The sequence below is a fragment of the Petaurus breviceps genome, unplaced genomic scaffold (assembly GCF_028583685.1).
Source record: "Petaurus breviceps papuanus isolate PSGF00001 unplaced genomic scaffold, PetGlider_PUasm1.0 90825, whole genome shotgun sequence".
Lineage (NCBI taxonomy): Eukaryota > Metazoa > Chordata > Mammalia > Diprotodontia > Petauridae > Petaurus > Petaurus breviceps.
Window position 1 is genome coordinate 22164889 of NW_027187353.1, and position 25178 is coordinate 22190066.

The 25178-nt window shown below is 38.9% G+C and overlaps 1 protein-coding gene across 4 annotated transcripts in view; it reads right to left on the reverse strand.

Annotated features, from left to right (window-relative positions):
• Window positions 1–4946: 4946 nt before the first annotated feature.
• TET1 (tet methylcytosine dioxygenase 1) overlaps window positions 4947–25178 on the reverse strand; it is a 177605-nt gene continuing 157373 nt past the window's right edge. For all 4 annotated transcript variants that reach the window (XM_069071480.1, XM_069071481.1, XM_069071482.1 and 1 more), the window contains 2 exons: window positions 21063–21402; window positions 4947–15971 (listed from right to left, as the gene is read on the reverse strand). In XM_069071480.1, the coding sequence (XP_068927581.1) occupies window positions 14854–15971; window positions 21063–21402 (1458 nt within the window). In that variant the 3' untranslated portion in view covers window positions 4947–14853. The remainder of the gene's footprint in view (window positions 15972–21062; window positions 21403–25178) is intronic.

Consider the following 25178-nt stretch of genomic DNA (forward strand, 5'->3'; position numbering starts at 1 on the left):
TCCCACCTCTGAAGCAAAGTGTCATTTCTTCCCCTCCTATTTTTCAATTTTTCTCCCCTCTTCCTAACCCATATTCTTATAGGCTCTTCTTTTTCTGAAAGCAGTGGTCACCTTTCCCTCATGGCTAGCTCTTGATTTGGCCTTGGCACATCACACACTCCTTTCTATACCCCTGCTCCCCTCCCTCCCTTTTATGTACCCTTCCTATGCTGTAATGTAGTCTCATAAAAGAAGCATTAATTCACTTGTAGTCAGGGTGTTGCCCAGTTCTGTTCATAATGATCTGTCTATCTCTTCAGAGATTACCTCTACTAGATTATTGCCTTCATCCCTATCACCTTGTGTACATCTAGATAGAAATTTCTTACTGGTCCCTTTGTCACTTGGCTGCTGTTCTGTTCTGTGTGCTGCATTTATTCACTACTCCTGCATTTCTGCTATTTGGAGTGTTTAAGAAGCACATAATCTCTTCAGTTCTGGTTTTCTTTCAAATTTTTAATTGTTATTAAACATCCATCTTTTGTCCTACTTGGTTAAGTTCTAATTTCAAGATAGGTCATTCTAGATTGTATGGTGAACTCTAATGCTTTTCAGAACACACTGTTATATTTCTTTTTCCTAGTGGATGTGGAATAGTATTGGATCATTTGAATGTCTTTTGCTTTGTATTTGAAGGTATTTCTCAGGTTTGCAGAACTTGTTGTTTCTTAATTGAAATGTTAATTTTAACCACTATGTGCATTGCAGTTTTCAGTCTTGGGTTTTTCCCCCCTTGGGGGTGATCTGAAGAGTTTTTCAACTGGAATTTCATTTTTTATGTTCAGTTTTTCTATTATTTCCTTCATTATGATGTTAAGGTTTTTTGTCCTGTCAGGTTCTTCTAGGAGACCTACAATCTTTAGGTTGTCTCTTTGCATACTGTATTTAAGATTAGCATGATTTGCTTGCATGGTGAGTATATTTTCTTTTCTTTTTTAAAGCAATTGGGGTTGAGTAACTTGCTCAAGGTTACACGGCCAGTTATTTCTGAGTGTGGTGCTGAGTATCTGAGCCTGGATGTGATCCCCAGGTCATCCCGACACTGGGGCTGGTGCTCTTACTCGCTGAGCCACCTGGCCACCCCTAAGCAATTGGGGTTAAGTAACTTGTTCAAGGTTATGTGGCCAGGTGTTTCTGGGCGGGTGCTAAGTATCTGAGCCCAGATTCGATCCCCAGGTGATCCCAACACTGGAGCCGGTGCTCCTACTCGCTGTGCTACCTGGACGCCCTGTATATTTTCTTTTAATGTTATTATTTTTTGCTTCTCTTCTTCTAGGTTGTGCTTCATTTCTGTGGATTTTCATTGCCTATCTATTACTGTCTCTTTAATTTCTTTGGTGAAGCTTGCCATAGCAGATTCAAATTTTTCTCCTCTGCTCATTATTTCTGCTGTTCAGGACATAAATTCTGCTCTCATAAGTCTCATTTTTCTTTTAAACCACTCAGGAACAAAGTGTTGCTTTTCCATGTTCTCCTCAAATTCCACAGGGTCCTCTGTTTCATCAAGTGTAGAGCCATTTCCCTTTATTTTTCAGTTTTTATTCATCAATGCTTGAACTCACTTACTAGATCTGGAAGCCATATTTCCTTCTGTTGTTACTGTTTTTCCTGTTGATTTATCCATTATGTTCAAGGTCTTTGAGTTTTCGTCTTACTGATATCTTTGGTGCTTTACTATTTTACCCCATGCTTTCCTTATTCCTCATTTCCTGACTCCCTCACCTCTCAATGTGGTTTCCTTAGGGGCTGGATCTCAAAGAATCTCAGCCTCCTACACTGGGCAATTTATGGTTCACTAACCTAGATCTCTGCCCCAAGTGACTTTTGGGTGGTCAGAACCTACCTCAGCTGGGTACTTTGCTCTCTCCCTCTGACGTGGTGGAGTACTATTCAGCCCCCCAAGTGCATAGTGTCCTATCCTAGTGACATGTCCCACTCCCCCTGTTTTCCGTTTTCTGGTCTGGTTCCAACAGTTCAAGCCCTATTTTCCCTGGCACTAGCCGTTCAGAGCTTTGCAGCACTGATACTTCTGGGTTGTAGCCTTGGATGGCTTTTGCTGGTATAGAGCTTTTGCCCAGCTGACTGTTGAAGCCTGAGCAAACTTCTGTAGTCTGGAGATGATGTCTCCATGGCACTGGAAAGAGAGAGGGACCAGGGTGTGTGGGTGGATGTTTTGTTGTAAGCCTGTGTTGTGACATAAGGTTTGTTAGGATAGCCTCATGGCTGGTAGCATGGCAGATGAAGGAGCATCAGCTGTTCTTGGATTTTTTATTTTTTTAAACTTCTTCTGAATTAGAAAGTTAGAAACATGGAAATGGCTGAAATTGCTTTATCTTTGGTTCATAATTTCTGTTTAGAGAGATTTGAGAGGTCATGGAGATCAGAGAAAATGTCTAGTTCATCATCTTGTTGCTCATATGAATCAGAAGTCCTGCTCCAGACTTTCCATAACTGTACTGGGTTTGTTAACCTCTTTAGCCGTTGGTGTAGAAGCAGCCCCAGAGACACCTTCCCAAAGGTTAAGTTGGCCTCAGCCTTTACCTCTCTTCCCTCTTTGTTGGACCTCTGCTCTTGGTTTGACTTCTTCACTCACAGCATTTAGTGAAGAGCAGTGTTACAAGGGGAGTGGCCTATCTTAATTGCATTATAGCATCTGTTACATTAATGCATTAGAATTTATGCTATATTTTGCCATTCTATACTAGGCAGCAATGAACTTTTTTTTAAGGCCAATCAAGTGATCCATCAATAAACACTTATTAAGCATATACTCTGTACCAGGCACAGTACTCTAAGCATTGGAAATACAAAAGGCGGTGGGAAAGGCTTCCTCTAGAATGTGGAGTTTTAGTGGAGACAAGAAGGCCAGAGTCACTGAATGGAAGGACATGTCCAGGCTTAAGGTGGATAGACCGGAAAGAGGGAGACTTGAGGCAGCAGATCCTCCAATAGGGTATCACAATATTCTAGATGTAAGGTGATGAGGGCCTGTACTCAAATGGTGGTGGAATTAGAGGAGTGAGGGGCATATTGGAGAGATGTGGCTCAATTGACAGGCCTTGACAGTAAATTCTGAGGAATCAAGGATGACTCCTGAGTTGTGAACTGAAGGGACTGGGAGGATGGTGGTGCCCTTTTTAGTAATTGGGAGGGTGTGTGGGGGTGGGGGTGGTGGGAAATGTTTTAGAAGGGGAGATGAGTTCTGTTTTGGACATGTTTAATTTGGTTGCTGGACATCTAGTTTGAGATGTCTAGAAAGGCAGATGGAGATGTGAGATTGGAGGTCAGCAGAGATTTTGGGCAAGTTGGATAGATTTCAGAAACATCAGCATAGAGATGATAATTAAGTCCATGGTAGCTGCCTGCCTCAAGTCTCTTCCCACTCCAATCCATCCTCCATTCAGCCTCCAAAATGATTTTTCTAAAGCATAAGCTTGATCATGTCACATACACACCCACACACACTCAACAAACTCTAATGGCTCCCCGTCATCTCCAGGATCAAATACCAAATGCTGTTTGCCCTTGAAAGTCTTTCATATGCCAGCCCCCTCCTATCTTTCCAGGCTTGTTACACCTTACTCCCCAATACATGCTCTTCAATCCAGTGACAATGGGGTCCTTGCTGCCACAAACAAATCCTCTATCTCATGATTCTGTGTTTTCTCTGGTTGTCCTGCCATGCCTGGAATATTCTCCCACTTTGATGCTGCTTACTGCCTTCTCTGGCTTCCTGGAAGTCTCCACTAAAATTCCACCTTTTACAGGAAGCCTTTCCCAACCCCCCTTAACTGTAGAGCCTTCCCTCTCAATGATTTCCCATTTATCCTGTATAGAATCTGTTTTTACATATTTGTTAGCTTGTTGTCTCCTCCTTTAAATTGTGAGCCTTTTTTTTTTTGTATCCCCAGGTGCTCAATAAATGCTAATTGACTGACAAGAGAGCCCTCACAGAAGAATTGGAGTCTACCATCATTCTACAGGAATCCTTCCAAATTCATAGAATCATTCAATCTTAGGCAAGTGTACTCTTCACCAAACCTGTTTTTCTCATCTTTAAACCAATGGAGTTAGACTAGATAATTTCAAAGATCTCTTCCAGCTCTAAGTCCCTATGCCACCATAAATTTTCCTTCCTACCACTTAAAGAATACTGTCATTCCTTCAGCCCAATTTCTTCTTTAAAAATCTTTTGCTTTTGGAGCTGATTAAAGCCACTCTCAAAGCTGGATTATAAATAGATCATGGTTTCTTATGTATTCATGTAAGTAGTTTTGTATTTCTTCTACCAACAGGCAGGTACCTACAGAAATGATTTCTCCGCACAAAAAAAACTTGGTTCTTAACTCAGATCACACAATCTAGTACAACTAACTTTCAATCCTCTGTGGTACCTAGTTGCCCAAATTAGATTAACTAACAGATGTTTGGGACTTCCAAATCACAGGACCAAAACTAATGTTTGGAACCAAACATTCACTTAGTTAATATAATTCCCTACTTACCAGATATGTATTTGCTCAACTATCACTAAGATTTTTTTTTTTTGCCCAAACGGTCTTCCTTCACTAAAACTATTTTTTTTCCTTTGTAAATCCAGTTTACAATATTTCATGCAAACTAGGGTCATGAAAAGCTGTGTGGTCACAGGTAAGTCATCTAACTTCTTTGAGACATATCTTTCCTTGCCTTTGAGTCTCAAATGAGATAAGATATGAAGTGCTTTGCAAACCTTGGATATAAATGTCAGATGCAATTATTTTTATTGTATCATTCTGCTGGAATTCTCCAAAGGGCAAAATTGACTATTTCAATTTGTAGTTTAAAATATATGGAATTATTCTCTTCAGCTATTAAATCTTAAAATTAAAAAAAAATTAAGAGGAAAGAAAAATTAGACAATCAAATGCAAAATAGAAGTATAAAATTTATTTAAAACCACTCACAAAGTTCTGTGTAATCAGGAATGATACAATTTGTAATAGACTTTTTAAAAACTCATGACAAGATTTAAAATATATTTTCAATTACAGTATTCATTTAGCCTTATTTAGTTAGGACAATGAAAAATGAAATTTAACGCTCTAAACATGAGACACACAAGAAAATAGAACAGAACAGACAAATTCCACAATAACTATCTTTACATGTATGTTTCAATACTAGTATCAATATTTCAATGCATCTTGTTACATAAACATGGAATCCTGTACAACAACTGCTGTGCACCAAAAATTTAGCTTAATTAGATCTTTCAAGTAACATGCAGTCACAACTCAAAAGTCTTCAAGTACTGCTGGGAAGGGTTCCCTTGTCTGCAGAGGTTATTTCAAATGTTAATTATGAACTTAAGTCATTATAACTCTCCTTTTCTACCAACTATGATGTGGTGAAGTGCTTTTTCTTTTTAAAATTTCCCCCATATGTTGGGAATTTAAAAAAAAAAGTTTTTTGAAAGAAATGTTTGCTTATTAAGTCATTCTTTTTACTAGAATATGTGATACAGTAGGTTGGTAAGAGGGAAAACATTCCCAAATACAAAAGATTAAAGCTGTCAAATAAATAGTAAATGCACCCCCCAAAGAGAAAAATAAAAAATATATTGATTAATGAGATATCAATTTGCTTTAGAATTGACTACCTTCTCAGTTTCAATGATGACCTTTGAATATAATCTTTCCCCTTCCTACAAATGAATTTAACTTCTGTTGACATCTTAATGGAACCAATGTTAGTACATGTGGGAGCCCATCTGACCAGATCCCACATACTGTGAATGAAAACAACTGGTATTGTTGCCTTCTCCTAACTAGCAGGTTTGGGAATTGCCTGCCTGAATGTGGATTTCCTTCCAGCACATGTCATGGTGTTTTAGCACAACTAAATGAGACTACACACCCCAGTTTGTCACAATGAAACTGGATTTATGTTTATGTTACCAATAAAATGGCTCCCACAATTACAGAAATTATCAGATTATTTGGGGGCTTCTCAGAAACCACCTCTCACAGTGATGCACATTGACGTAATCATTAGCAAAAATAATAGATTCCCACAATCTGAAGAAAAGTGAAATGGTTTACTTTTTGACATTGCAAAAAATTCCTTGCTTTTGTGAATCTGAATTTCTTAAATTGTTTAATAACAGAACTTAGGAACTGGTATTGAGGTTACTGGGCCATCATCACTACTCCAGTTTGTACATGGATGGGGAATAAAATATTTACAAAATTTAGGCCAAATCCACTGACATTAACTAGCACCGAGAATCTTCTTTTCATTAATGAACATAGTGAGAATGCTGCCCTTCTCATAGCTTAGGTAAATGTGTGGTTACATTTGCACCTGGATGCAATAAAGAAAAGGAACCCCAAGAAACTGTAAGACAATACAGTGGAGCCTTTACAGAGATGATAGCACACTTTAGATTTTTGCTATTGGGAAAGACAAAACCATGGATTGTCATGTACCCCTCAGTACATCCTTAGTGCTATTACAGTTTGTATAGCATGATTTTCACATTGAACTTAAATGACAGGTTCTATCATATATGGTCTTTGTCTTTTCAGGCAATCCTCTATTGGTTTGGTTAGAAGCTTGTCCTATCCCTACCCCCATGCCATTAAGGAAACAATTCAGAACATTCTAAATAATAAGAAGATAAAAACAGATTTTAAAAGAAGATAACAGATAAAAGCACACATAGCAAAACCTCAATAATTAAGAACTGATGGTAATTTGGATTCATAAATGAGGCTTTGTAAGCTAAATCATGAAAACAGAGTTTAAGCATATAAACTATCTTGACATTTAGGAGCACCTAGGTGGCACAGTGGAATAGTTCTGGGCCTGGAGTCAGGAACTCATCTTGGTGAGTTCAAATTTGGCCTTAAACACTTACTAACTGGGTGACCTGGGCAAGTCACTTCAACCTGTTTGCCTCAGTTTCCTCATCTGTAAAATGAGCCAGAGAAGGAAATGGCAAACCATTCCAGTATCTTTGCCAAGAAAACCCCAAATGAGGTCACAGATAGTCAAACATGACTGAAAAAAAATGGCTTAACAACCACCTTGTCATTTAAAGGAAAACTTTCTGAGCACTTTGGAAGCACCATTTCAACTAAAGTATTAATGAAAGGAAAACTTGGAGCACTTTGGAAGCACCATTTCAACTTAAGTATGAATTAGAAATGTTCCTTATCTATTTATTTGGCCATTTCTCCACTCAGCTATACCTGTCAGTTATTTGTTTATATTACTGGCTGCTTTTAACCCTGGAAAATACGTCAGGAGAACTAGGCTTTAAGTTCCAGACGTGCTGGCTAGAGATGCAACTCTGGGCAAATCACTTATCCTTGCTGGGCCTATTTCATCATCTCTAAAATGGAAACAATGAATGCTTACTGCTCTGCCTTCATGGAGAGTTAAATAGAAATAAAAAAATTCCTTTGAAAAAGGAAAACAATTGTACGTGATTTATTATTACTATCAGATTGCGCTTTACCATTATTACTATAGTTCTTAGCAGCTACTTTCACCTCTCTAAGGGAGGTGAAACAGGTCTGCATAGCAGAAGGGAAAGTGAATAAACAACTTCCACAGTGGGCTCAACCTTGTACCATGCAAACGGCAACTGGGCCCACCAAGCCTGCTCCTGATGAACTCTGAAGAACTTTTGATTACTTACTTAGTTACCTCTCTTAGGAGGATTTAAAAACTAACTTTCATTTGCTTTCAACAAATTTTCAATTGATCAGACCAAGTCTTCAGAAGAGCTTCTGTTATTACTAAAGAATTTCTTGGTATGTTGGGTCAGGTAGGAATTAGGACAAAACAATTGCACATTTCCTCCTTTAAAATGAAGTGTTGGTGATTTTGCATTTATGTGAGAAAACTATATTATATAATTCAGATTTTTAACTATTAAACTATTTTTCCCCAATTAAATTCTATGAGTGTAAGACTCTGGGCACAAAAATGGCCCTTTCTAGATATAATCAACTAAATAGCCCCTCCCCCAACTTTAATAACCCATTTTGCAATTCAGCTGCTCACTAAAGAACAGAAGTTTAGTGCTTCAAACTGCCATAGAGGTTTGGGTGGTGGGCAATACACAGGCAGCCTGTACCTCTCACCTGAGGATGTGGTCTCCTGAAAAAACTGATCCTGCCTTTCTCAGAACAGACTGGTACCATCAGAACATCTTGGCCAAGTAAGAAACTTTGTTCTTTCCATACAAGGAATTGCCAAGAAAAGTTTACAGGGAAGCCCACTTTGTTGGGTTCCCTGTTAATGAAGTATGAGTTGATAAGGTGGGAGGGGAAGGAGAGGAACAGAAATAAAAAGTAGGACTTAGCTCACTAATTAAGTCAGAGGAAAGGACCTCGGGCTGAAAAAATTGAGTCTAGTTATTGAAGACCAACTTGGGGAGCAGAGGAGAGAAAAAAAATCAGGTAACTACTTTTGAACAGTTTATAGTTAATTAACATCGTCTTCTTAATTGGGAAGAAATGAGGATTATTCATTTAGTAACCATTATTATCCCTCAGAAGTATAAGGTTGGATCCATAAGGGAAAGTAAAAAAAAAGTCACCTAACATCTATGTCTCTCTCATCTCTAGATAAAATTATGCTAAAATTTAGATGGTGGCAGGAGTTCTAGATAAAAATCACCAATAAAATAAAATAAACAATAAAATAAAAGATAAAGAATCAGAGGAACAGGCAGAAATACAACCACAATGAAGTGCTTACAGGGTAAATAATATAACAAAATATGGATAGAGAAAGGGAAAAAACTGGAGCAGTTTTAAAAACTAGCAGAAGATAGTAAATGAGGAAAAAGATTAATCTGCAAAAGTATGGCGTCATCCCCAGAGCTTGCCTACCCATTAGACACTGACTGGACTATCTAAAAGACAAGGAAAAAATTTAGGAAGAAGGCAAGAAAGAAGCTTAAAGACAACCTGAAAGCATAAAATAATGACTTCTTGTTTGTACGGCAAAAACCAATTGGTAATGATTTTTTATTGAGTGGCCAGAGGAAAGAGGAATTAATTCCAAGTGTTGGAGAGTCGGAGAGGTCAGGGGATGACTTTGAAGCACATAGTTTTTAGGTGGTAGACACAACAATGCTATAACAGACTAAAATTACCTGCATGGAGTTTTTCAGAGAGAAAAATTAACAGAGAAAACTCACTTTTTATTAAAACCTAGAAATTTCAGGTCTAAGTGAAGGCCACATAGATTCATGATTTTCTGAAACACTAAAAAAAAAAAATGGAACATTTATATTTGGGAAGAAGATAGTAATGGTCTAGAGAGCGGCACTCAACCTACAAAGCTGGTTAGTTTACTTGGTTAGAGCACAATGCTAAGGAGATCCAACCTGTTAATGGTTAAGCTAGCTTTGCACAATAAAAGACTTCCCTCAAAATCAGAACCTCAATCTAGTAAAGATTTGCCTTTAAACATAAGGGCAACTCAACAAGATACAGACAGAGCAGTGTTAAACTGGCTGGATGCACTGTGGAAAAACCTGAAGCTTCCAGGTGATTTAGTGGCATTATCTTCCCTGTTTCTTTTCCATGGTCACTGGGTCTTTGAGTCACACTTCTCCATCACTTCACAATTTAATCTCCTGAACCTGATTAGTGATCTGGACTTGCCTGACCAAGTACTAAGCTAGGGTAGGTGGAGGCCTCTGTAAACTCCCTAAACATTTAGGTATATTTGGGAGAAATTAGCTGGAAGCTTGCTCAGTGTAGTCCTTTGATAAAAATTTGCTTACTGAAATGATGGACAACATAGCTTCCATATCTAGAGGAGGAGGTCATTTTGCCCAAAGAGCAGAGATACAAGAAAGGAGGCAAAATCAAAATTTTCATACTCCCAAATCCTTCAGAATGGCAGAAAGACACTTATTGTTATGATGTTATCAGGCTACATCAACAGAGATGCTGTAATTATGCTGGACAGTTCCACATGAGTAAAATATACCCATAACTTCAAAGTAGTATTGAATAAGGACACCTCAATCAGATTTCTTTCCTCTTTCCAGGCCTGGCAACTACAGAGGGGATTTAGGAAAGATCACTTTCAGAATAACTGACTTTCTCTATTAAATAGACATCCTGTTCTATGATTATCCAACTAAAAATTCCCACACAATGTTAAAGTCCATGGTAGCATGACATCTCGACCAAAAAAGATTTCTATAGACAAAATGGAATTAAGTGACGTAGACATAGCACGCCAATTACAGACTCCTATGACATCATCTGCATGCTGTCGTGAAAAGAGCATAGGTTAGAGTTAGGGGGTTCTGGCATTACTTTACATCCCAGCTCTGCCACTTTCTCCCTTATGTGACCCTGGACCAGTCACTGAACCTTTTGGGCCTCAGTTTCCTGTTCTATAAAATAAAGGACTGGGACTAGATGGCCATGATCTCAAAGATCCCTCCTACTTCTAAATCCATCATTTTATGACCATTAAGGATTTTGTTCCAGGCAATTTGTCTAGACACTCTAAAATATGTTAGGTTTCTTTCTTTGCACGTACTATTGTAATGGTTTCTAATTTTTTAATTAGTCAGATTACACTATGATACCAATAAAACAGGAATTAGGTTGTTTTGTATGGACTGATTGACATGAGAGACATGCCTGTTGCTTTCCAGCTTAGCCAGGGTACAGGGTCACCTATTGTGTTTCGCAGGAATTTGTCTGTGGATCAATGCTAGTCAAATGCCTCTCACACTACGTCTAGCCAACAGGAAAACAGACACTATGCATGCAGCCTTTCATAATAAAGGTACTGGAAAACTATTTAGAAAAGAAGGAAAATCATTACCTACAAAGAAATTTAAAATCAGCCTTATGGGTAATAAACATTATTCCTCATTTAAAGGAAGGTTTCAAACTGATTCAACTCACTGAGCATTTATTAAGCACCTACTGAACCCAACAACTTAACAACTGTTCCTTCAGTAACTACAACAATCCTTTGATGGATGCCATAGGCCAAGACCATGCTTGGTACTTAATTAAGGAGTTGAACGCACTGAAGAGGTGATAAAGAAAAAGAAAGGATTTAGACGCCAGCAGAGACAAATCAGAAATTTTACTGTCTTGGGTCCTTTGATGAAAAGTAACACCAATGGTGCGAAAGAGTTAGCTGCCAGCTGTGTGGGGCAGCTGTTATCTTTAATAAGAGATTAGAAATGAGGAGATTTGTAACTTGCTATAAAGTGATGATGTTAAACTCCTGGGCTACGTATTAACTATGAAGATAATGCATTACTATCAATAAGGTTCATACCATATATAAAATTCAGGTCATGATTATAAGGAGAAGGGACATAAGCATGAAGGATATGAGCATAATCAAATCATGCTCATAGCACAATCTTCTGAGTGACCTTCTATTTGAAGCCAGATTTATTTCTGGGTTTTATAAATATTAGTATTCTGAAATGCCCCAATGGAAATTTCAAGAGATACATGTGATGTGGACTACTTGCTATGTGTTAAATGAACAAAACCTTTTAAAAGTCTCTGGCAGTGGAAAAGACTGCAATAAGAACATTTTTTAAAGGGGTCCACCACTGTGGACATCAGCTATGGCATAACCTGGCATAACAAAATGAAATGGATCTCAAATTTTCTGGAAAATAACTTGGTTCAAATTGGATGTTTCCCTAATTTGACCTGTTTTCAAAAAACCTAAATTCTGAGAGACCCAACTCCTTTTGTGTTTATTAAAAATTTCAGGGCACAGGTAACTAGGAGGAAATGATGATGTAAGAGTTGTGTGTATGTGTGTGTGTGTGTACGTGTATGTCCTAGCAAAGGTCCTTTTATGTTTGTCAGAATTCAGGGACCCAAAGAACACAAGAAAGAGGCCATATCCTACTAAGTTGAACTGCAAATGTGCCGACCTCTATGTAGATTGCTAAGAGGCAGATCTCTACTACAACATGTACTCAGGCTGACAGAATAGAGAATCCCTTCTAAATGGCTGGCAAGAGTTAGAAAAACTCTATTTTGCCTTATTTTCCCTCAGGGAGATACTTTATACACCCTTACATGTAGTACATCCTGGACCAGAAGGCCAGGAACAAAAATTTTAGAGAAAATTCCAAGACCATCCTTTGTAATATTTTCTGAGCTTTGCTTGTATTTTATTTGTTGCTGTCCACACTCTACACCAAAAGAAGAGACAGTTCAGCATTTTTTCTTAATAAATTTGCTTGACTAGGACATAAGTTGAATCAAGACTGCTAGTAGAAGCTAAGGCTCAGAATTTAAAACGATTAAATGCATTTAGCACCCCTGCTGAATATTGGAGCAGTAAGCTTGCTCTTTGGGGGCTGGGGGTTATAGGAGCTCTGCCTTTACCATTTTAAGAACTTCAAGACAGGGTAAATCACTGAGGAACTAGATAGTTAATTTCTAAAGCTACTTGGCTCAAGCTGCCATTTCTAATCAGTAACAGGCCACTGTGCTAAACAAAGGAGAAATGTGTATTCCTGATCATCTTATACTTGCAAACACCTTGAAGCAGCCAGAGCAATTTACAATTCACCACTTACACAGTCATAACATACACAAAACTCCAGGCTCACAAAAATATACATGTCTTAAAATGGAGATCTAAGGCACACCAAAGACTAAAACAATTCAATGCAGTTTCTTATATATATATATATATATATTCAAGAAGCAGGAAACTTCTGGTCCAAGATGGTGGTCCAGCATTTTGACCCTTTTTGTTATTTATAATCCCTTCATGTTCCTTTACTTGAACCAGTCAAAAGCTGGACACAACACCTTGCTCCACAGGGGATTTGCCAATCTTAGGTAAGACGATAAGTTACAAAGTGTTCAAAGAGAGAGACTGAAACTCCGATGAGGGGTATATAGGAAAACCTTTTTTTTTAATTAAAAAGTTCATGTATTTTCTGCACCCAAACTTTCAATATTAATAGTTATGGTAGATTCCTATGGCATTTCCAAGGAAAAAGCACCATTAGTTTAGATACTAGCAAGTAACCTAGACATTTCAGATTTATTCTGTTATAGCACCTCTACATTATAACACAATCAAATACAGCATTAGTATAATTCTTCATAGACAAAAGGTTTAGTTTAGATAACCTCACTGTTTGGCTATAACTTCATTCAATAAATAAGTGTAAAAATGAAAAAGAAAGGAAGATGGGATTCTATAGTACTTAGTAAATGGAGTGTCTACTTTTCCTATTTTTAGAACAAAGTAAACATATTTATTTGGTGAAACAGGAGTTTTCAAAAATTGGGAGCAAATGATTCAAAATTAAAATAAAGTTTCCAACAAAATATAAACTGATGTTTTAAAAAATTCACAGAAGTTGCTCATGAAGGGAAAAAAAGACCTATTTGAACTGAGTTGACATTTTTCCTGACTACTGAACATTTCTGTAGGACCTTGTTTGATACAGCTTATACAGGCAATGAAAAAAAAAAAGATGTTTTGTTTTTTCATTGGAATCAACATTTTCTCCCATATCAGTAAGAGTTTTCAGAATAAACAAGGCAAGTCTAGGGGTTATTGATTTATTTACTTTTCTACCCCATACCTTCTGGGCATTAGGAGGATTTGGTGGTTTTAAATCCCACCCCAAATTTCAATGTTCCTCATGATGAGAATCTACCTCACCTGTCTTTGTTCTGAAAAATTCTTCACTGATGAGGACGGATGAGAGTTTGGTTAGATTATTAACTGCAAGGCTGCTCAAAAAAAAATCAGAGTTTCCCTTCAAAAAGCTCCCAGTATGTTATTTTAACTCCCAATAATGATACAGACAAATGTTGGTAATATATTTTTGCTAACTCTGATTTTGTAGACAACAGTTTTCTGCATTGTTTACTGATTTATACGTATGTGATATCTTCAATGAAAAAAGAAAAAAGACAAATAAAAAAGAACCACCACACACCACATACATTATTAGTACACATACTTCAGTTGTAGCAATATGGAACTCTACACAGCAAGAATAAAATGATTTCTTTTGTAGAATATGCACAAACAATAGACAATATGATTCTTATACTATACTATTTCAAGTTAATTTTAAAAATAGAAAGTGCTTTTAAAATATATATGTATATATATTTACAGTTTACAAAGCCTCCAACCATCACTAAGCATAACAACTGGGTCATTCTATACGATACAATAACTCTTTCCAGAGAGAGGGAATTTCATTGGTTATTTGTGAAGGTATAAATGGATTTTCACTTTTAGAGCAATGATTGGAAGTTGTTGGAACAATGGCACCATGAAGTAATAGTTCAGCTTATCTTTCACTGTTTCAATGTGGTTAAGCACCAAGAGCTATGGAGAGCTAATACTGTAAAACTTGATTTTTACCTCTTAAAATAGGAAAGACTCTGTTAAAATCCTCTAAAAATGATTTTTCTTTCATAGTAAACAGACTCGATTTAAAGCACCAAAGTATAAATTCCTAAAGGTCATAAACGGAATCTTTCTATCAAGGTTAATAACCTAACCAAAACTTTTCTTAAGCAATCTATTAAAAACTATAAAATTTCTTTTTTTGTTGTTTAAAATGTGCTTAAGCACCACTTCACCAATGGTCAAAATATAAAGTCACATTTAAGAAATCACTCTCCCCCCATTTTTTTTACCTCAGCCTTAAAATGGTTGAGATGAACAAAGAAAACTACAACTTGACTCTTTTTTTTCAACAGCACCTTGAAGTAACAGAACATTGCACAGGAACAAGATTCTGTGTTTTAAAAGCCTTCAGACCCAATGATTGTAGGGCCCTGCAACTTGAGTGAGGGCATAAGAAGACACTGTAATGACATTGTCATGAGTTACTGTTAATGCTTTCCTGGAAGGAATTTGGTTCAATTCATTTTCCTCACAGAAAATCTCAGGACTCTCAGTGGGCTGTTTGGTTTTCTGGTTGTTGGCATTTTCAGTAGCTAGCCTCTCAGCCTCTCTCTCTTTCTCTCTGGCTCTTTCCGCCATCTTTGCCTCCCATACAGCCCACCCATGCCTTGGTTCATTCAGGTTCTTGTGCTGATAGAAGACAAGGGAGATCCGTGTGGGATGGTTGCGGTTTGGCTTCCGAATGGGTGTCGTGGCATGGAGCTCTCGCCGGGCACACTCAATTAGCACCGAGCCATGGGAAGGGGCCACTGCCACTCCACCAATATTGTCATCCAAGAAGTTGTGTTCACTGTCTGACCACATCTCTTCTGATTTCTCTTCACTGTCAGCTGATTCTGTCAGCTCATCACTTGGTGCCTGCTCAGCAGCTGATGGGAAATGAGCAGCTAGCTCAGGTTCTTGACTGCTGGGATGCACCAGGGATGAAACCAAAGCAGCAATTTCACTTGGTCCTGTCTTGTGATCATTGTCTGATTTCACTTGGTTGGAGTCACTAGGGCTAGCTATCTGAGCAACAGGTGGCAGTGATGGTGGAGGCTGAAATTTTTCCATGTTGGAAATTAGATGCTCAACTGGGCCAGGAGGAAGGTCAGCACGGATTTGGGAATCTGTCATGGTGGTAGCCGTGCCAGGAAAGGCTGCTGGCTCATCATTCAGCACAGGTCCAGGGCATTCCTCAGTTACTGCGTTAGCACCACTGTATTCTGTAGAAACTACTGTCCAGGGTGGAACACCGCCCCGGTCTGCAAACCCGTAGGAAATGTCAGAGTCATTCGGAAAGGAAGTTGTTGCCAAGCCAGACACAGGGGCCAGGGAGGAGTTCAGAGCTAAGTTTGTGCCTTTCAATGGGTGATGAATGGATTTGATCCAAGAGTAGCTGCTAGTGTTGGCCACACTATGAAGGTTAAAATGGGGGTCTGGAGGTTCACTCTTTAAATCAGCTTGTAATGCCTCAGTTTTGTTGCCTATACAAAAAAAGAAATGACAAAGAGGGGGAAAAATCATAATAAAACATGAATACAAACTGCCTTTCTACACAGTGCCCAATAAGTAAATATTTCTAATGAAATGTGCTACTCTTTAAATTATTTGGCATATGGTTTTTAAAAATTGAGATAATAATATTTAGATCTAGAAAGGATCTTAAAAATCACCTAGTTTGGAAAGAGTCTGATATTTCATGCATTGATTCATACTCAGACTCAGACCCCTGAATTGTTTTGGTTGGTTTTACTGAAATATTTTTTCTCTTCCTCTATATGTGTGTATGTGTGTATGTATGTATGTATGCATGTATATGTGTATGTATGTGTGAGAGAGAGACAGAGAGAGACGGAGAGAGATAAAGAAAGAGAGAAAAAAGGGAGATGGCTCTTTGGGAAGTCAAGACTAAAAGGAGTCATCTGGGTGATGAGATAACAGAAGATTTATATAATCTGTTAATATTTTTTTAAACCAGCATATTTCACAGATGACAGCTTGCTGAGGCCCAGGGAGCAACAGTGGCTGCCTGTGGCTACACAGGCGGGAAGGACCAGAGCCAAGGCTTAGGTCAGGGGTCCATCCTGACCTCCTGCTCTCTAATGTTTGCTGGTTCCTTCCTAAGTGCACCTCCATTTTGAGGATATTTGATATCTCCAGTGAGGTCTAGGGGAAGGTTTAAGGAATGGAGGCATCAAGAGGCTGATGAATTTAAGAGGATCCCAGAGCTACAAAGAGTCAAAGGCAGGATTTGAATCTAATCCTCCCTGGTTCTGAGTCTGGCAACTTATGCACTATATCATGACTGCCATATTATTCATATCACTGAAAATCTGGAATACAGAAACACACCTCAAACTTCCAACCCCACCTCACAGACTGTTATGGCTTTGTTAAATGCAGAGTGCACATAGAATTGCCTTGATGTAGGAAAGAGTAAGAACTCTCCTCATCTTTGTAAAGTTCAGAGGAAGTCCAATTGGAAATGTTTTTTAAAAGTCAGTTTAGTACCATAGTTAAATCATTTCCCTCTCTGGGGCTCATATTTCTCATTGGTAAAATAGAGTATATATTTGTGTGAAGGGAGGCAAGCACGGAGAGCATAGATTCGATGATTTCTAAGGTCCCTTCCAACTCAATGATTCTATAGAATATATTCTTATATAATACTTACTAGCTGTGTGACCTGTGGCAAGTCACTTAACCCCAATTGCTCTGCCTTCCCCCTCCCCCCCAAAAGAACATATATATATAGCCTTTTGGAGGGCAATTTGGGTTAAGTAACTTGCCCAAGGTTACACAGCTAGTTGTTTTTTTTTTTCTTTTTGCATGGGTGTTAAGTGTCTGAGGCTGGAACCGAACTTGGGTCCTCCTGACTCCAGGGCCGGTGCGCCACCTAGCCACCCCTCAAAATATATTCTTATAGAAGAACTGTGAGCCTAAATTCTGAAGCATGTGAACACTCACATAGACAAAGTAATTCATTCCAGTCATAGTGAAGCTACTTTTTTGAAAAAGGGATGGTTGGACATAGTTAAGTAAAATGAGAAAATTGGCAAGAAATAATGATTTTATTGAAAAAAATTCTAAAAATGATGGTAGATAAAATAATAACCATAATAATAATTTCATATGGAAAATTGCATAAGAGTCCAATATCCCTCATTTAAAGCTTCTTTTCCATTCATTCATTTTTTTAAATAAACAACATACTTTTTGTGGAGAAGTTGGATGGTTTAGCAAGTAGAAAGTCTTAGCAAAGGCCATGAGTGGTGTGGGTTGGTAATTGAGTTCTCTACTCCTCAGAGCACTTTGATTTCATATATTTATAATGATTTCACCATTATTCCGCATCAGAATGACAGTAGCTAATTTACAAAGTATTGTCAGAGGAAGGAAACATTACACTTAAGTGAATTTCCTTCCTTTTAAGCTCTAAAGCTAATTTTTAAAAACCTCTGTTGACAAATCTTTTTAAAATACAGTTCACATTTTGTTGCCATAGGGAACAGGGAGAGGACCTGAGATTTCCTTGACGAAGGAAGGAGAAACTTTCACCACCAATGCAAGTCAGTCCTTTGGTTATCTTGAAGGGCAGTTTAGAGCACTCAGGGATAAGTGACTTGCCCAGGACCACACAACCAGTATATGTCAGAGATGGGAAACACCCCAAGGCTTCCTGCTTCCAAGGTCTGTTCCTTTCCACTGTCTTATTAAATGTAATTCCCTCTATCATTTACATAACTGAAAATAACACCTGATGGGAGCAAAAGGCAGCATGGTATGCTGGAAAGAGGACTGAACCTGGAATTAGAAGATCATTACTTCTAATAACAAAACGTCCACTAATGTATTCTTCAGACACCTCATTGTGGCAGAGAGAAAAACCTGGATTCTTCAAGGCTATGTGTGTGAAGCACAAACTCTCATACATAGAGTGCTGGATTTGGAGTCATGAAAACCTGATCTCAGATCTGCCTTTGTATGATTCTGACCAAGTCACTTAAACTGTCTGCCTCAGTTTCCTCATTTGTGAAATATGGTTAATACTAGAAGCTATTTCACAGGTTTTTGTGAGGATCAAATGGTATAACATATGCAAAGCACTTTGTGAACCTTAAAGTCTTATATAATAAAAGTAGCATAAAAATGTGATTATTATTATTATTATACATTACAGAAAGGCTTCAATAGTCCTAAGGAGAGAAGTTCAACTTAGGTACTGTTGAAAAGACTTTTCTACAATTATTGACCTGCTTTGAGATCCTGAAAAGTTGTGATGCAAATGATAGAGGGTAAATAATAAGATTTTTTTCTCTTTACATAGAAAAGATCAACTCCCTTTTCTCCCCTTCTCCACCCCCCCCCCCAAAAGAGAGAATTGACAAAAAATGATGAGAAGGAATAAATATAAGATAAAGTGAATAGACATATAAATAACACTGAAGAAAAATTTTACTTGGGCTAGAAAGAAGGACAGAAACAAGGGAAAAGCAAAACAGGACAGAAAGAAAGGGACAAAGATTGGCACCGGTGAGGTTTCAGGGCTAGTTGAGTACTGGGAAAACTATCAGCTTAATTGGCCAGGTCATTAACAAAAACTGCTGAGGTTTCTACTTTGCTAAGTGATTACTGCAAATCAAATGCTTGGCCAGACCCACAACCTGAAAAAAAAGCACAAAAAGTGGAGGTTCAGCTACAACATCAAACTTTTGTCTTCTCTCCCTAGAGAAGAGTCTTCAGACAGAGATGAAAATAGAATAAATGGGGCCAAGACTCAGCAGCCCCTATGAGACGTACATGTCACCTCTAGAATTTCAGGGAAAGGCAGAGGCCTCAGCCACTATTCAGGAGATGGGGGGAGCCAAAGCAAAGATCATGAATTGCTTGCACAGAGAAGTGGCAACTCCATTTTCTCATCCCCTTAGGGGTCAGTGGCTGCCATGTTGGAGACCAGATTTGAGCTTTCACAAGTTTTCAATGGCCTCTGCTGTTGCTTTTCCTGATGCTCCTTGCTAAAAGTAAGCTCTCTCCTTCAATCTCTCAGAGCCCTTTGGGCTTCCCTTATCAGAGTTCCAGCAAGTGATTATAGTCATGGGTACCTGTCTTGAACTCTGCCAAGTAAAGGGTAGGAACTGGTTTTTGTTCATCTTAATCTCTCCTAATACTCTGCACATATTAGATAAATGCACAATGCAGTGAGTAAAGAGAATCACTATTAATAAGATACACAACCCAAGGAAAGAAATGAAAGTTCTGGAGTAGAAAAATAATGAAATGATAGAACTGGAAAAACAAAACATATCTAATCAAAATGCCAACTTTCAAGGGAAAAGCTTTGGGTTGAAATGTGAAACAAACAGTGAAGAGGGTCACAGATGCAGACTGATATCTGGATACCCCAAGAGGCAAAGGGAAAGTTTCTCTCGTGTCCTCCCATGCTGATGGCCAGAGCCGATGCCCAGGGCTGGCCGGGAGCTCCCAAGAATCCAGTGTGATCTACCTGCTCATCTGTAATGTAGGGAGAATCCCTCTTGAACTCAGCTAAGTAATTTGTGACAGTGAGATGTTTAAGAATAGTGTCACAAAAAAAGAGACACTGAATGCAATTACAGGATTGGGTGGGTCATAATTGAAGACCACATGCCCCCAGTAACCTCTTCTTCACACCAGATCACATCAGCTTTGCACTGCCTCCCCTTCCTCCTGGGATCCATCTCTATGGAGGAGGATGAGGAGAGCACAGGGAAGAACCATGTCTCTTATTTTTCACTGTTTTAAAGTTATTGAGCACTAAGAGCTGTGGAGCGCTAACAGCATAAACCTTTTTAGAGACTATGGCCTCCTCAACTGTGGCAGACTTAGGAGGTGACCAGCTGATGCGGCGCATTGACTACTGAACTGTGAGGGAGGAAGAGCGGAGATCAATGTAGAAGCAGGACCCGGGCAAGCCACTTCACTTTTCTGAGGTTCAGTCTTCTTCATCCACGAAATGGGAATAATAATTGCCACCTAGCAGGGCGGCTGTAATGGTCAAATGAGAGAGTGCATTGTAAACCTTAAAGCATTAGACACATGCTAGCTGGTATTCTTCAGTAATCATCCACATAATTCATAGTAATTAATAATAACTCATCGTTGTAAGTGTTATAAAGGTTCACTAAGCACCCTCTTCACAACCACCCCATTAGGTAGGCAGTTCCAATATTGCTGTTCTAGTTTTTCAGCTGAAGAAATTGAGGCCCAGGGAGGCAACTTTTACAAACAGCTTCAGATCCAGGATTCTAACCCAGGTCTTCTGACTCTGCCTGAGGAAATGGGTCTATTTGATCATGTTCTCAACCAGGCAAGGAAGATGGCATTTTTTAAAGGAGGGAGAGGGAGGAAAAATCAAGGGCAGAAGATGGCCCCAATTCTTAAACCAGTAACTTGAGTTCAGGGGAGTGCACATGGATTAGGCACTTGCTGTGTGCAGAGCGCTATGTGGCTGCTAGGGGAGACACAACCTCAGAGAAGCTACTGTCTCTACCCTCCTGGTGCTGGGAGAATGACTGCGTCAGTTCTGTGTCACTTACCTAAAAGCTGGGGTGCTTTGGTGCTCACTTCAGGAGGTGCATTTTTTAACTTTACTGGAGGTGGATGTTTCTTTGGCGCCTGCCCAGGCTTCTCAGCGGGCCCCCTCCTGATGTCTGCCTTCTTTTTCTTAGTGGCTCTCACTGGCTCTGCTAACATCCTCACTTCTCTAGGGAAGGCAGTGAGTACCTGGATGGCCCCTGTTTTAATCTTGGCCTCTAATCCTTCTTTTGTACCAAATTCATCCGTTTGGGAAATTTTATAAAGTGGCAGCACATGGAGCTGCTCATCTTTGGGAACCACACCCACTGACCGGTTATCTTCTTTTGTCAATGTACAAACCTGTGAAGAGAATCACAGAGACAGGCATCAAGGCTGAGAACTTCCAAGGCACCTGGGCATCTACCCTCATTTTCCCTCAGGGATTTTAAAATCACTCTTCAGGTCCCCAAACAGTAATTCAACTTAGGATACTTGGAATACTTTCAGCACATTTTCCTATTTCCAAACACTGGTTTCTACTGAAGTACTATACTGCTCAACACACACTTATGGAGTACCTGATATTCAAGGAATGCTGCTAAATGCTGGGAATACAAAGAAAGTAAAAAGTAATCACTGACTTCAAGACACTCACAATCTAATATGGGGAATCAACATGGAAACAACAGTCAACTGGCAATACCTATCATGTTTGGAATACAAAGAAAGGCAAATTCAAAAAACAAACCGTTTGTCTTGAAGAGCCCACAGTCTAAAGGGGGTGGGTATGGAAACCTTGTGCAAATAACTATGTACAAACAAGATACTACATGACAAACCGAAGATGACCTTGGAAGGAAGGCACTGGCATTAAAGGAGCCAGGGAAATGCTTCTGGGCAGAAGGGAGGACTGCAGCTTTTTGCTATGACTTTTCTTCCAATGCTCATGAAGACACGGGGAAAATAGACTGTCTCTTAGAGTAGGACGCTGAGCTAAAAGAGAATGTATTTTATTTAACCCGAGTGGTACTCTCAGACACCAGCTCCAGCCAACATTAATGGGAAGAGACAGGGCTGAAAATGCCAAGGAATCCTTAAATGACCATGTTTGGCTGTAAAGCAGAGGAACTCTGCTGCTTACTCTGTGATACCAGAGGCTGAGTAGAAGACAGAAGAGATGGGCATGGTCTTATTTTTCTGGCAGACCCAACACATCCACAAATTTTCCTTCTTTTATGTTCAGGCCAAGCTAACACTTTTAGCTAAAATATTAATTTCTAAGAAAATATAAAATCAGCATCAATTAATCAAGTAGCTCTTGGTTCTGATTCTCTATGTGAAACCTCTGCTTCCCTTCCCGATTCCACTCCAGGCCTCACTAAATGCCTTTTACTCAGACCTGGAGGCTTGACAAGCCCTCCCGCCTCTGCTGGCCCTAGGCCAATAATTGCTTTCCAATCTGGAACTATTTCAAAATGGAGGCTTGAAATACCCATCTCCAGTGGCTTCTTGACCTTATTCTCTGCCCTGCTCCCACTGGGACTTGCTCATGTTTTTGATAGAGTATTTTCCTCGAGAGGAAGTTCAGCCTAGTGGATGGAAGGCCATTCAGGGAAAAAAAAGAAGACCTGGGTTCTGTTCCTGCCTCTGAAACATGGACGAAGTTCTGTGACCATGGACAAAGTAAGCCCTCGCTGCCCCCAGGCAACCTCCTAAGAATCTAAATCATAGACCAGTTATGTACCTGCAACTGGAAGGGACTGAACCCTATGAAAGTAATGAAGACTGTGAAATCCCAGGGTCAGATAAAGAGCCATAAACATTTATCTCATCATAAAAATGTCTCACAATCTTATATATTCCCCTCAGTATCAATCAACTTATCACACTGAATAATTTTAAATAAATAATTAGAAGAGGGGGAAAAAGGTAGGGTGGGACCTTCTGTCTTCATCAGAGAGGTTGAGAAATAGTTTTCTTAAAGACCAAATGAGAAGGAGTCATTCTGAAGTCATACTCTGTATCTTCAGGGTAGGATGCCACCTTCCTAAAACTGAACCTGGCTGGTTAGATTCTGTCATTAAACAAACACATAAGTAGGTGATGGCTGTCTTATTTTGGGAAGTGAGTGCAGCAGTAACTAGGCTAATGGCAAATCGGAAGGCCTTTGCTGCAATGAAGGGACATCAACTACAGGTTCTGTTATAAACTGACTACTTTGGAACCTGCAAGCTCAATGCTCCCAAGAGGTGATCAGCAGCTGGGAAAGGTAATTCAAGGGTGGGCAATGTTACAAGAGGCACGCCCCCAAGAATGAGGAGATGATTATACTGCTGCCCTGGGCTCTGGTCAGACACATCTGGAATGCTGTGGTTAGCTCCAGATGCCATATTGTAGGATGAACACTGATGAGCTGGAAAGTATCCAGGAGGGAGCAACCCAGCTGGTGAAACACTGCAGACCCAGGTGCAGGCCCCAGAAATGTTCAGGCTGGAGAAGGAGGTGAAGGTGGTGGACAGGGCAGCCATCTTCAAGTATCTAAAGGACTGTCATGTAGAAGAAGCTTGTGCTGTTGAGCCCCAGGGGACAGAACCAGAAGCTATGAGTGCAAGTTTCAAAGAAGCAAATTCAGGTTTGATGTGAGCAACTATTCAAAAGTTGAAGAGGGTCCGTAAAGTCAGGATGGTGGTGTACAGGTGATCTCCCCCAACATTACCCTCCAAACAACTTTAATATAACTTCTCAAAGAAAATGTTAGAGCAGCAGAGCCAATGAAAGGTCAGAGTGAGGTATTTTTCCAGCATAACTTAGGAAATTGGCACCAAAAACTTCCAGATCCCCAGAATTAGTTCTGAAAATTTGAATAAGACTGAAGCTGAGTGAGCTAGATGAGTGGAACCCAATTTTAACATAAAGTTCAAAGTCAAGAAATTGGTCGGGTAAATAAACAAATAACAAAATAAAAAGTTACTAAGGTGGGAAGGAATATAAACACATAAACTCAGAAAGAGACAAGAATGTGAAAGCTACAAGCAAAGCGTCAAAGAAAACTGCTAATTAGACTGACAAGAACTCCTGGAAGAGTTAAAGAAAGAGATAAAAGTAGTAGAGGAAAAATTAAGGAAAAGAAATGACAGCGATGCTAAAAAATCATGAAAAGAGAATTTAAAGACACACACACACAAAATACTAAAGAAAACAACACCTTAAAAAATAGAATTGGTCTATTGCAAAACAGGTATGAAAATTAATGGAAGAAAAGAGATCCTTAAAAACCAGAATTGACCTAATAGAAAAAGAGGCACAGAAACTAACCAAAGAAAATTCCTTAAAAATTAGGTTTGAGGGGAGGCTAGGTGGTGCAGTGAATAGAGCGCCAGTCCTGGAGTTAGGAGGACCTGAGTTCAAATTCAGCCTCAGACACTTAATACTTACTAGTCATGTGACCCTGGGCAAGTCACTTAACCCCAATTGCCCTACCTTCCCCTCTCCAAAAAAAAAGCAAAAAAAAAATTAGGTTTGGGCAAGTGGAAGATAACTGAGATATCATGAAGCTAACATAAGATATCAAAAAGTAAGAAAACTAAGTTAAAAGAATAAAAAAAAGAATAAAAAGTGAAATATCTTTATCAGAAGAACAACGTGGAAGATAGATTAAGGTGAGAGAATTTAAAAATTATTGCACTACCTGAAAGCCATGATAAAAAAAAAAAGCCTTGAAATCTTATTTCAAGAAATTATAAAGGAAAACTGCTCCAATATCTTAGATCCAGATGTTAAAATAGAAATGAAAAGAATACACTGACAGCTTCTGAAAGAGATCCCAAAATGAAAAATTGGGAATATTATAACCAAATTCTAAAGATTCCACATCAAGGAAAAAATATTGTAAGTAGCCAGAAAGAAACCATTCAAATATTGCAGAGCCACAGTTAGGATCACACAAGATCTAGCAGTTTCCACATTAAAGGACTGGAGGGCTTGGAATATGATATTCTAGAAGGCAAAGGAGCTAGGATTTCAACCAAGAATAATCTACCTGGCAAAACTGAGTATAATCCTTCAGGGGGGGAAATGGACATTTAATGAAAGAGAGAGATTTCAAGAATTCCTGATAAAATGATCAGAGTTAAATA